The sequence below is a fragment of the Tursiops truncatus genome, chromosome 15 (genome assembly GCF_011762595.2).
Source record: "Tursiops truncatus isolate mTurTru1 chromosome 15, mTurTru1.mat.Y, whole genome shotgun sequence".
Lineage (NCBI taxonomy): Eukaryota > Metazoa > Chordata > Mammalia > Artiodactyla > Delphinidae > Tursiops > Tursiops truncatus.
In genome coordinates, this window is record NC_047048.1 from 35,209,883 (window position 1) to 35,223,768 (window position 13,886).

The 13,886-nt window shown below is 39.6% G+C and overlaps 1 protein-coding gene across 7 annotated transcripts in view; it reads right to left on the reverse strand.

Moving 5' to 3' along the window:
- Positions 1-13,886, reverse strand: part of CLUAP1 (clusterin associated protein 1) — a 42,118-nt gene that overhangs the window by 17,202 nt on the left and 11,030 nt on the right. For all 7 annotated transcript variants that reach the window (XM_019933937.3, XM_019935211.3, XM_019934533.3 and 4 more), the window contains 4 exons: positions 13,601-13,684; positions 9,727-9,860; positions 2,430-2,571; positions 278-350 (listed from right to left, as the gene is read on the reverse strand). In XM_019933937.3, the coding sequence (XP_019789496.1) occupies positions 278-350; positions 2,430-2,571; positions 9,727-9,860; positions 13,601-13,684 (433 nt within the window). The remainder of the gene's footprint in view (positions 1-277; positions 351-2,429; positions 2,572-9,726; positions 9,861-13,600; positions 13,685-13,886) is intronic.

The window sequence follows — 13,886 nt, forward strand, 5'->3', positions numbered from 1 at the left end:
AGAGCAAATTTTCTTGTATAATTATATGCAACTCAAACTAATTGTATCATTTAAACAGGGGAAAACAGTATTTCAGTTGGCACGAAAACCAAATGTACTTTAAATGCTATGTAATTTAAAACATTCTCTTGAGCTCCTAAGTGAATTAAAATGGTACCTGATATAAAAGTTGTGAGAAAATTGCCTTTTGAAAATAAATAAAATATGCGTGTAAATTTTCTGAGGCTAAAAACTCTAGTCCAGAGTAAGTACGTCCATTTAAAAAGTGTGGGCTTACTTCTGCTCTTGAGCAGTCGCTTTTCTTCCTCCTTTAGCTTGTTCTGCATCAGACGGAGAGTGTTTTCAGCTTCCTATGGAGCAGGAAAAACAAGATCCAGAAGAAATGACACTTTCTGGACTGTTTTATTATTCTTTACCATGTAAGTACTGCTAAATTTGTGATATAGAAGCAAAAGAGACTAAACTACAGGAAGGGGAAGAGAACTAACGCTGTATGAGAAACTCAACACTCCCTCTCCGTCATCACTCTGGCAGCCCGATGAAAAGGGGGGCTCCCAGAAGTGACACCACTGGCCCAAAATGGGCCTCACTGATCCCCAAAGCCAGGCTCCTCCCACTACACCTCACTGCCTCTGAAGAAAATTGACAACACACCAAGATGCCCGTCACGTGTGCCTGTGTGGGATGTGGACACAGGAACAGATGCATCAACTACGGGGCCTCTTGCTCTTAAAATAAAGCACGAATTTTATCATTTTCCTGCCCTGCACAATTCTAACCCTGAAAGGGGCTAAATGGTAGGAGTGATCAGATAGGAAAAGAAAGAAAGAAATACTACTGTTAATTCCTAGGGTATAAAAAAAAGCTAATACTTGAGTTAGGTTACAAAATGTGGCCCTGATTATTGTCAAAAAAGAGAATGGGAGGGACTTCCTTGTGGTGGTTCAGTGGTTAAGACTCCGCACTTCCACTGCAGAGGGCGCGGGTTCCATCTCTGATTGGGGAACTAAGATCCCGCATGCCATGCGGTGCGGCCGAAAAAAAAAAGTTAGAAAAAGAGAGAATGGGAGAGGAAATTGGCTTTTAAAAATGTGCTGTTGTTCTAAATGTTAAAAAGGAAGCACTGTTTCATGCATGAGATATTTTGAGGGACCAGGTATTAGAAGCATGGGGAGTAGCTGTGAGCACAGAAGAAAAAGAGGGTAGGTACTTGCTGAAGGGAGGGTGGGCAGGAAGGCGCCCCTCAGAAGTAACCTGGGCCACCCACTCGCATCCTGAGGCACGTTCTTTGGTACGTTCTCTGAGCCCAGGGGTGGCCCAGACAATAGTACAAAATGATCAGCTTATTTTCACTGTCTCTTTACTGCTCTTTCCCAGACACCCAATGTTTAAAATGTCCAGAACTCCAGGGTCTTTTCATTGCCCTCAAAACGTGCCTGTCCTGGACCCTCCATTCCTCCATGACCTGCCTCTGCCTTACAGCAAGAGTGGCAACAGGTTCCTCGTCCAGATAAACATGTCCAGATGAAGGTGTCAGTTACAGCCAGCCCTCTTGGCAACAAAGTAGCATCACCTAATTCAAATGTCCAGGTTTGTAATAAGGCTAGGATAACCTTTATACCAAAAGCTGTCAAGGACAGCATGAGAAAGGGAGACTGGAGACCAGTTTCACTGTGAAAATAGATTCCAAATGCCTATTTTAGGGTTAAGCAGAAATATCCCTAGGGGATAAGGGCAATTCAAAATGACAGCAACTTTGTCCAACTTCCTTTGCTCTGATTCCATACTTATCAACTGATGCTGGGATCTGAAATACTCTTTCCTAAATGGCCTTACGCATTGGGATGAAAGGAACCTGAAAGACAGCTGGTCAGTTTATAGGTCATACATATTTCCCACAATAATCAATAAGCTACAATTCTTCTTTATAAAGTAGTTTCTGAAAAGCTACTCTGGGTGATTCAATAAACCAGAGCTTGAAAATCTTTAAGTGAACTGACCAAGCAAGATCTGTACACAAGACATGTTACATAATTTGTGGGACTCAGTGCAAAATAAAATGCAGTTAAAAATTACTAAGAAAAAAAAAAAAATTACTAAGAATTTCAAAACGGTGACAGCAGAGTATTAAAGCAAGCCCAGGTCCTTCTTGCAGCTGTAGCCAACTGCACAGGTCATGTCCCCACCCTGTCTGTAGTCCTAACTGACCAAACTCTGGTGATAACCTACTACCAAAGATTTGACAACCTCGGAGCCCAGGCTACACAACCAGAAAAACAGAAGAATCACATAAGCAATCCTTAGTCTGGTCAGGGAGAAAAAACATTCACCAGATATTTTTTTCACAGTGATATTTACAAACTGGCATGTCAACAAGTACAAAGTAACACACCAGAACAAATGGTCATACAGAAGGACTAAGCACTCACCTCAAACCTCTCTTGCTCCATCCTGTGATGATCCTCGAGTTGCTGTTCCAGATAAGCCAGATTTCGAAATTTCTCTAGATAAATGTCATACTGCTTTTGCAATTCGTCCTCAGTCTTCTCATATTCATCCATAAAGGCTGGTCTAGAAAAAAAAAATGAAATAAAAACTGAAAGATTAATCAATATACAAAAATACAGTAGTTTGAAATTGATATTCAGAGCTCCAGATTCCGTCCTGGTTTTCTTTGGAAAGCCTTTAATTAGAGAAGGTTCTTCATTCTTGTAACTAAAGCTAATTTCCCCTTTTCTCTTCCCTCCCCACAAAATGAAGATACTTTTAATCAAAAATTAAGACATGCTCTTTGTAAAAACTAGAAATAATCCTGAAAGTATTAAGAATGAAATTAAAATTACTCATAATCCCATCACTAGGTATTAGCACTTAATATTTGACATACATCCTTCCTGACTTTTCTATGCATAGATACATACAGAAATGTATTTCTTTTTAACAAACATTAAGTATATTATGTCAAATGAAGCTCTGAGGTCTTTTTTCCTCACTCAATATGGCACATATTTCAATACAGAGTTAAAGAATAATCATACATCATACACATCTCTAAAAATCAATAAATTAAATACATGCATTATCTTAGCTGGGTATAATATTCTGTCTGAATGTTCCAAAATTTAATCAGTCCCCTAAAAAGAGAAATATAGGTTGCTACAAATTAAAGCTAAGTTTTTAAACAATATAAAACTTAAAAATAAAACCACAGCATAAAAACCTGTTTCAATTGGTTTGTTGAATTTTTTTCTCTTATTATAGATCTTAAAGGGAAAACTTTGTTCTTTTAAAAATATAAACAGATAGGGACTTCCTTGGCAGTCCAGTGGTTAAGACTCTGAGCTCCCAATGCAGGGGGCACGGGTTTGATCCCGGGTCGGGGAACTAAGATCCCGCATGCCGCACGGCACAGCCCCAAAAATTTTAAAAATAAAAACATAAACAGACAAACTAGAAAATAATTTATAATCTTTTGGACTAGAGGAAAACAGAGAAATTTTTCTATTAAAAAGATCTGAGGCTTGTGGAACAAAATTCACATTCACAGAAAGATAGGCAAGATGAAAAGGCAGAGGGCTATGTACCAGATGAAGGAACAAGACAAAACCCCAGAAAAACAACCAAATGAAGTGGAGATAGGCAACATTCCAGAAAAAGAATTCAGAATGATAGTGAAGATGATCCAGGACCTCGGAAAAAGAATGGAGGCAAAGATTGACAAGATGCAACAAATGTTTATCAAAGACCTAGAAGAATTAAACAACAAACAAACAGAGATGAACAATACAATAACTGAAATGAAAACTACACTAGAAGGAATCAATAGCAGAACTGAGGCAGAAGAACGGATAAGTGACCTGGAAAACAGAATGGTGGAATTCACTGCTGCGGAACAAAATAAAGAAAAAAGAATGAAAAGAAATGAAGACAGCCTAAGAGACCTCTGCGACAACATTAAACACAACAACGTTTGCATTATAGGGGTCCCAGAAAGAGAAGAGAGAGAGAAAGGACCAGAGGAAATATTTAAAGAGATTATAGTCGAAAACTTCCCTAACATGGGAAAGGAAATAGCCATCCAAGTCCAGGAAGCACAGCGAGTCCCAAACAGGACAAACCTAAGGAGAAACACGCTGAGACACACAGTAATCAAATTGGCAAAAATTAAAGACACAGAAAAATTATTGAAAGCAGCAAGGGAAAAAAGACAACATACAAGAAAACTCCCATAAGGTTAACAGCTGATTTCTCAGCAGAAACTCTACAAGCCAGAAGGGAGTGGCATGACATATTTAAAGTGATGAAAGGGAAGAACCTACAACCAAGATTACTCTACCCGGCAAGGATCTCATTCAGATTTGATGGAGAAATCAAAAGCTTTACAGACAACCAAAAGCTAAGAGAATTCAGCACCACCAAACCAGCTCTACAACAAACGCTAAAGAAACTTCTCTAAGTGGGAAACACAAGAGAAGAAGAGGACCTACTAAAACAAACGCAAAACAATTAAGAAAATGGCCATAGAACATACATATCAATAATTACCTTAAAAGTGAATGGATTAAATGCTCCAACCAAAAGACACAGGCTTGCTGAATGGATACAAAAACAAGACCCACATATAAGCTGTCTACAAGAGACCCACTTCAGACCTAGGGACACATACACATTGAAAGTGAGGGGATGAAAAAGATATTCTATGCAAATGGATATCAAAAGAAAGCTGGAGTAGCAATACTCATATCAGATAAAATAGACTTTAAAATAAAGAATGTTACAAGAGACTAGGAAGGACACTACATAATGATCAAGGGATCAATCCAAGAAGAAGATATAACAATTATAAATATATATGCACATAACATAGGAGCACCTCAATACATAAGGCAACTGCTAACAGCTATAAAAGACGAAATTAACAGTACCACAATTATAGTGGGGGACTTTAATACTTCACACCAATGGACAGATCATCCAAAATGAAAATACATAAGGAAACAGAAGCTTTAAATGACACAATAGACCAAACAGATTTAATTGATATTTATAGGACATTCCATCCAAGAACAGCAGATTACACTTTCTTCTCAAGTGTGCACGGAACATTCTCCAGGATAGATCACATCTTGGGTCACAGATCAAGCCTCAGTAAATTTAAGAAAACTAAAATAATATCAAGCATCTTTTCTGACCACAACGCTCTGAGATTAGAAATGAATTACAGGGGGCTTCCCTGGTGGCACAGTGGTTGAGTCTGCCTGCCAATGCAGGGGACACGGGTTCGGGCCCTGGTCTGGGAAGATCCCACATGCCGTGGAGCAACTGGGTCCATGAGCCACAACTACTGAGACTGCACATCTGGAGCGTGTGCTCCACAACAAGAGAGGCCGCGATAGTGAGAGGCCCACGCACCACGATGAAGAGTGGCCCCCGCTTGCCGCAACTAGAGAAAGCCCTCGCACAGAAACGAAGACCCAACATAGCCAAAAATAAATTAATAAATTTAAAAAAAAAAACCCTTAGAACAACTATAAAAAAAAAAGAAATGAACTACAGGGAAGAAAATGTAAAAAACGCAAACACATGGAGGCTAAACAATACGTTACTAAATAACCAAGAGATCACGGAAGAAATCAAAGAGGAAATCCAAAAATACCTAGAGACAAAGGACAATGAAAACACGACAATTCAAAACCTATGGGACGCAGCATAAGCAGTTCTAAGAGGGAAGTTTATAGCTATACAACCTTACCTCAATAAACAGCAAACATCTCAAATAAACAATCTAACCTTACACCTAAAGGAACTAGAGAAAGAAGAACAAACAAAACCCAAAGTTAGCAGAAGGAAAGAAATCATAAAGATCAGAGCAGAAATAAATGAAATAGAAACAAAGAAAACAATAGCAAAGATCAATAAAACTAAAAGCTGGTCCTTTGAGAAGATAAACAAAATTGATAAATGATTAGCCAGACTCATCAAGAAAAACAGGGAGAGGACTCAAATCAATAAAATTAGATATGAAAAAGAAGAAGTTACAACAGACACCACAGAAATACAAAGCATCCTGAGAGACTACTACAAGCAACTCTACGTCAATAAAATGGACAACCTGGAAGAAATGGACAAATTCTTAGAAAGGTATAACCTTCCAAACCGAACCAGGAAGAAATAGAAAATATGAACAGACCAATCACAAGTAATGAAATTGAAACTGTGATTAAATATCTTCCAACAAACAGAAGTCCAGGACCAGATGGCTTCACAGGTGAATTCTATCAAACATTTAGAGAAGAGCTAACACCCATCTTTCTCAAACTCTTCCAAAAAATTGCAGAGTAAGGAACACTCCCAAACTCATTCTATGAGGCCACCATCACGCTGATACCAAAACCAGACAAAGATACTACAAAAAGAGAAAATTACAGACCAATATCACTCATGAATATAGATGCAAAAATCCTCAACAAAATACTAGCAAACAGAATCCAAGAACACATTAAAAGGATTATACCCCATGATCAAGTGGGATTTATCCCAGGGATGCAAGGATTCTTCAATATATGCAAATCAATCAATGCGATACACCATATTAACAAACTGAAGAAGAAAAACCATATGATCATCTCAATAGATGCAGAAAAAGCTTTTGACAAAATTCAACACCCATTTATGATAAAAACTCTCCAGAAAGTGGACATAGAGGGAACCTACCTCAACATAATAAAGGCCATATACAACAAACCCACAGCAAACATCATTTCAATAGTGAAAAACTGAAAGCAATTCCTCTAAGATCAGGAACAAGAAGACTAGGATGTCCACTCTCACCACTATTATTCAACATAGTTTTGGAAGTCCTAGCCACGGCAATCAGAGAAGAAAAAGAAATAAAAGGAATACAAATTGGAAAAGAGGAAGTAAAACTGTCACTGTTTCCAGATGACATGATACTATACACAGAGAATCCTAAAGATGCTACCAGAAAACTACTGGAGCTAATCAATGAATTTGGTAAAGTTGCAGGATACAAAATTAATACACAGAAATCTTTTGCATTCCTATACAATAATGATGAAAAATCTGAAAGAGAAATTAAGGAAACACTCCCATTTACCACTGCAACAAAAAGAATACAATACCTAGGAATAAACCTACCTAGGGAGACAAAACACCTGTATGCAGAAAACTGTAAGACACTGATGAAAGAAATTAAAGATGATACCAACAGATGGAGAGATATACCATGTTCTTGGATTGGAAAAATCAATATTGTGAAAATGACTACACTACCCAAAGCAATCTACAGATTCAATGCAATCCCTATCAAATTTCCAATGGCATTTTTTTTTTTTACAGAACTGGAACAAAATACCTTAAAATTTGTATGGAGACACAATAGACCCCGAATAGCCAAGGCAGTCTTGAGGGGAAAAAACGGAGCTGGAGGAATCAGACGCCCTGACTTCAGACTATACTACAAAGCTACAGTAATCAAGACAATATGGTACTGGCACAAAAACAGAAATATAGATCAATGGAACTGGACAGAAAGCCCAGAGATAAACCCACACACCTATGGTCAACTAATCTATGACAAAGGAGGCAAGGATATACAATGGAGAAAAGACAGTCTCTTCAGTAAGTGGTGCTGGGAGAACTGGACAGCTACATGCAAAAGAATGAAATTAGAACACTCCCTAACACCATACACAAAAATAAACTCAAAAAGGATTAGAGACCTAAATGTTAAGACCGGAGACTATAAAACTCTTAGACGAAAACATAGGAAGAACACTCTTTGACGTAAATCACGGCAAGATCTTTTTTGATCCACCTCCTAGAGTAATGGAAATAAAAACAAAAATAAACAAGTGGGACCTAATGAAACTTCAAAGCTTTTCCACAGCAAAGTAAACCATAAACAAGACGAAAAGACAACCCTCAATATGGAAGAAAATTTGCAAATGAATCAACAGACAAAGGATTAATCTCCAAAATATATAAACAGCTCATGCAGCTCAATATTAAAGAAACAAATAACACAATCCAAAAATGGGCATAAGACCTAAATAGACATTTCTCCAAGAAGACATACAGATGGCCAAGAAGCACATGAAAAGCTGCTCAACATCACTAATTATTAGAGAAATGCAAATCAAAACTACAATGAGGTATCACCTCACACCAGTTAGAATGGGCATCAACAGAAAATCTACAAAGAAATGCTGGAGAGGGTGTGGAGAAAAGGGAACCCTCTTGCACTGTTGGTGGGAATGTAAATTGATACAGCCACTATGGAGAACAGTATGGAGGTTCCTTAAAAAACTAAAAATAGAATTACCATATGATCCAGCACTCCCACTACTGGGCATATTCCCAGAGAAACCATAATTCAAAAAGACACATGCACCCCAATGTTCATTGCAGCACTATTTACAATAGCCAGGTCATGGAAGCAACCTAAATGCCCATCAAGAGATGAATGGATAAAGAAGTTGTGGTACATATAGACAATGGAATTCAGCCATAAAAAGGAACAAGTCATTTGTTGAGATGTGGATGGATCTAGAGACTGTCATACAGAGTGAAGTAAGTCAGAAAGAGAAAAACAAATATCGTATGTTAACGCATGTACGTGGAATCTAGGAAAATGGTACAGATGAACCAGTTTGCAGGGCAGAAGTTGAGACACAGATGTAGAGGACAAACGTATGGACACCAAGGGGTTAAAGCCGCGGGGGGGTGGGGATGGTGGTGTGATGAATTGGGCGATTGGGATTGACATGTATACACTGATGTGTATAAAACTGATGACTAATCAAACCTGCTGTATAAAAAAAATAAAAATAAATTAAAAAAACAAAAGATCTGAGGCTTAACAAAAATGAATTTATGCTTGAAAGGCAGAAGTTTTTAATGAGATAAATCTATCTGGTGGCCCTGATCCAGAGGCAGAAGGGATGTGGGCTTGCCCTTGGCAAAGAGGAAGCCTTGATACTCCCTCGGTTACTGTCTGCTGCCCCCAGGTGCTGCCTTCCTGCAGATCTCAGGACAGGAGCCAGAGTGTGGGCCAGGCACGTGTCCCCAGAAAGCAAGACACATTCAGAGCGAATACAGCAGCTGGAGAAAGAAGGAGTAAAGAGAGAAAAATAACGGGAGAATGAAAACGGAGGAAGGGCAACACAGAAACAAAGCAAAGGAAGGAGGGTACAAAGTGAGAGAAAAAGGGAGGGCACAAGAAAGAGGTTCCTGTGGGGGCAAGTGTGGGCTCCAAGAAAATGTGAGGCACACACTTGAAAGGCAAAGTCAGAGGAAGGATGAATTACCAGTGAGGAATTAGAAACTGTAAATCTACTCAAACCAAGAAATGGGAGTATGTTTCTGTTTCCACCTAATTTATGGCAAGTCACAGATCTGAGGAGCCAGGCCTTGTATAACTTTCGCCATCTGGATTTACTTACTTTGCCTTGTGTTCCAAGAAGCTATAAAAGCTAGAAGGGAGGTTCAACAACTATGCAGTTTTCCAGACATATTGAAAGCAGTAAAGAGAATGAGTTTAGCAGTGTGCCTGTTAAAAACACACGTACATTCTGCAGCATAGACATCTTTATGCCGGGCTTTTCCCACTGCTTGAAAGGTTAATACCACTGACGATATATTCCCTCAGTCTGCTTTAACTTGCAGAGACAGCGTTCTACTCACTCTTCAGGTGTTCATATCTACCTGACACTCTGCAGAGTCTGGAGTCGCTTCCGATTTCTTTCCAGCTCTAATTTCCTCTTGTCAATTTTGGCTTCTAGGTTAGCTTCATCAGAGGCCACATTATTGAGCAGGTCTTTCGTCTTCTGAACCTGCACCTACATTTAACAGGAAATGAAGGAGACAAATGTGCCAATAAGGACCACGACCTGACTCTTGGAAGAGCAGGACTTCTCAACTGCTCAAGCCCAGCAACACCTCACTAAACATAATCAAGGGGAAGCAAACAGAGCAAACCCTCCCCCAAGCCATCACTCGTTTAACCAACTATTTCCAGGAGGAACATCACATAGGCCTAGAAAGAATCATCTACTTTTTTTTTTTCCATGAGAAGGTGATTCCAAAGACGGACCCAAAACCTCCTGCCACCTCACTTGTTTAGATGGTTACACCTCACTCTGAAGGGTTGGTTTGCCTTCATTTACATAGTTCAGGCTACCCCCCAGCTACAAATAACTGACTTATAGAATACATGCACACACAAACTTTATCTTAGCTTTACTTAGAAGGGAACAAAAAGAAATGCCGCCTGGTCCCAGCTCTAATGCGCTGCCTGCTGGGACTGAGAGAAGGTTCCTCTCCCCTTCCCAGGCAGCTGAACCGCAGACTGAACTAAACAGAGAAACCACTCCATTAGGAGAAAGTGGCTCCCTGGGTGGCTCCGGTGTGACCCAGCCTTGGGGAGGGAGCCTGGGCAGCAGTGTGGCACAGGCCCCTGAGCAAGAGGGCAGCGTGAAGGGAAAGAGATCTCTGGCGAAAACCACAGGCCTCCCCATCCTCCCTCCCATAAGAGCAAGTTCATCTGAGGCAGGGCTAGTCTGAGTAAATGCACTGTCTTCACACTCATGTTGTCTGGGAAGCGGGCCAGGTCAAGGCCTGTGGCTCAGAGCTGCAATCTGCTGCCCTAGGAATGACATCTGCAACTCAACCAGCCAAGTGTAGAACTGCTCTCCGCGCCCCCAGGCTGGGACTATCCAACTCTGCTGTTAAGTTCCAGATGGCCAAGGTGGGGTCCTCCCCTCCAGGACTTTACACGTGTGTAACCCCATGAAGGTTTACTGACTGTTTACCTGCAGGCCTCTGAAACACTATGCGGTCCACAAAGAAATCAGCTAAGGAGCCCAGACACGCTCCACGACTCTCAGAGACAGTGCATATTTGGAAGCAATCAGTTTTATCAGCACTTTATGGCTTAATTTTTTTTGTTTAAGTACACTAACCATTTCGAAGATGCTTTCATGAAGATTAATCATATCACTAACCACTGATTTGCTGCAAGTACTTTAAAAACCACAGCAGAGATGTGAGTTCACTCTCAGAGGAAGACACGGTGGGTCTCCTTTCTGAACAGACAACTCAGGTTGATGGCAACTATTTCTCTGAATCAAAGTCAGATTAAAACCTAGTGAATCTATCTGACCTCAAAAATAAAGAATTTTTAAAAAGGTTCTGTTCCTCAAAAAAGACAAATGTAATAAACACAAAAAATTTTCTCTAGCTTTCTGAAATAAATGGCCTATATTTCATAACCCCTTTTAAGTATCCATGTTGTTGTTTCGCTTTTGTTTTTAGAATTATCAAATATCATGTATATTTTCCAGCAACGAAAAGATATCTTAAGAGGTGTTCACCAAGAAATGAACTGTGCCCTCATTTGGTTGTTCCATTTTTAATACTGACTTAGTGCTAAAGGCACATTCATGTCATGCTAACCTGATTCAGCCAGAACACTGACAAGCACACAAGTATTATCATTAGTTTTTTTTTTAATTTAGAAACAATCAGGAACTTACAAACAGCTGAAGTATAATACAAAACATTTTTTCCTAACCTAGGTGAGAATGAGCTGCTGACCTGATGCTCCATCACTTCTAAATATTTTAATGTGTATTTCCTGCAAATAAGGCCTTTCTCCTAAATAACCACAACACAATCATCAAGACAGGAAATGAACTCTTGACGCACCACCCCCACCCAACCCTCAGACCCACTGTCCCCATGAAGTTCTTAACAGCAGATGGGAGTGACCCCTGGCATTCAGTCATCAGGTCTCCTTAGCCTCCTTCAGTCTGGAATGGCTCCTCAACCTCTCCTGAATGTTCATGACAGGAACATGAACTTTTCACTGTTGAAGAGTAGGGGCCAGGGAATTTACAGAATGCCCATCAATTTGCCTTTGTCTGATTAGCTTCAAATTACACACCCCTAGCAGGAATAGCACAGATATCACTGAACCCTGCATCCCATCAGGTGGGCATAATTCTGGTTTGCTCCATCACTGGTGATATTCCTTTGACCACTGGATTAAGAGGGTGTCTGTCAGGCTTCTCCTATGACATTACTCTTTTCCTCTCTGTAATTAATAAGTATTTTGTAGGGAGCTACTTTGAAACTATGTGAAAAACCTGCTCTTCATCAGTTTTCAATGTATTCATTTATCAGTGAGAACTCAAGATCTCCCATTTCATTCAATGGTCTATAATCCATTACTATAATTCATTCATTTTGATGCTTATCCTGTCCCTGGTGTGGCCAGGGGAAGCTGGCTTCTGTGTCCTTCTGACACTGTTTGAGCACTTCCTTGCTTTCTGGCACAAGAAGATCTTGTACTTTCTTATCCTAACTTTGGAATCAGCCATCTCTCCTGAAGAGCCCTGATTCATTTTAGTGGAGAATGGCATTTAGAAGCCAAGATCTGGGTGCTAGGTATGCTCAGAGCTAAGGAGTGTATGAATGTGTATGTGGGTGTGCATGTGTATGTACATAAATATACTACATACATAAACTACACGTACATACACACAACAAAATTTATTCCTATATCTATCTACATATTGAAATGCATGCATTTAGCCAACACCTCCTATTTCAGGGTTCAATCTAATTTTCTCCCTTTCATATCTGTAACTCCATTCTCCAACAGTGAGAAACTTGGCTTCCATTATCTTTAATATATTTACTTATTTGATCAACCTGCCTGTATGTAACCATCTCCCATCTCGGCTACCCTGCACGTCTCACCCTGCTGAGGCTCTGACTCTCTGTGCTGGGCTGCGCAGGGAGTATTACTGTTTTATGATAAGAGTACTATAAAAACCAATCTTAGAGTTTTGTACAACTCACAGCAAATTCTTGTTTTATAACTATTCTTAATTTATGTAAGGCCCCCCTGTCTGTGTCTACTGAATAAAATGAATCTCTAATAATGACTGAATACCTACTATGTGCCACGCACTGTCATAATGAATGCTCACAAGGACCCTATGTGGTGGGCATTGCCATTCCTCCCATTTTATAGATGCGGAAAGTGAGGCACAAAGAAGTTAAGTAACTTGCCTAAAATCACACAGAGGGATTCAAACCCAAGTAGTCTGAGTCCCCCTCACCTTCTGCTTTCCAAATGAATGATATAGGTGAGATAAGCAAATAACAACTGATCATGGGTAAGTAGTAAAGGATGATGATCATGCTATTTATACAGTGCTGTTTAAAGTTAAGAAAATCTGGAAATCATTTAAACGCCCAGCAGTGAGGAACTGGTTAAATCAAGTATGAAGAGTCCATAAAGTATTTACTAAAATTACTGCAGAATTTAAGAGAATTATTAAATTAATAAAACTGGCAAAATTTTAGCAACAGGAGAAATTGTTCATATTTGTAATGAGGGGGAAAATAACAGTAAGTCACCAACTATTCTAGAATGTGCTCTAAATTTTTCACCTCCCCACTAACCTGTCCCTTCTTTGTTATGAGGCCTGGCTTGTTCTGTCCTGTAGAGCCAGGAACTATTTTCCAGTCCCAGGCATAAAAACATTAAATAAAAGCGAAGTAATCTTACCAAAATATCTTTTATTGCAATTCTCATCACTTTTTCAGTCTCATTTATTTCCAGAGGTCTGGCAATTGCTTCTGTTCTCAGTTCCTATTGGAAACAATGAAGCGAAATTATTTTTTCAGAAGACGAATTCTCAAGACCAATTCCCCTGTCTAGATACGGCTTATGGACTGGTTCTCAAAAGCTTCATTACTATGTGTGTCTCTGATGCAAAAGCACTCCCGCCATCACCTCCTCCAAGTATCTTCTGTAATCCTCTGGCCAGCCTGGCCTCTCTCCAGTGCTCAAG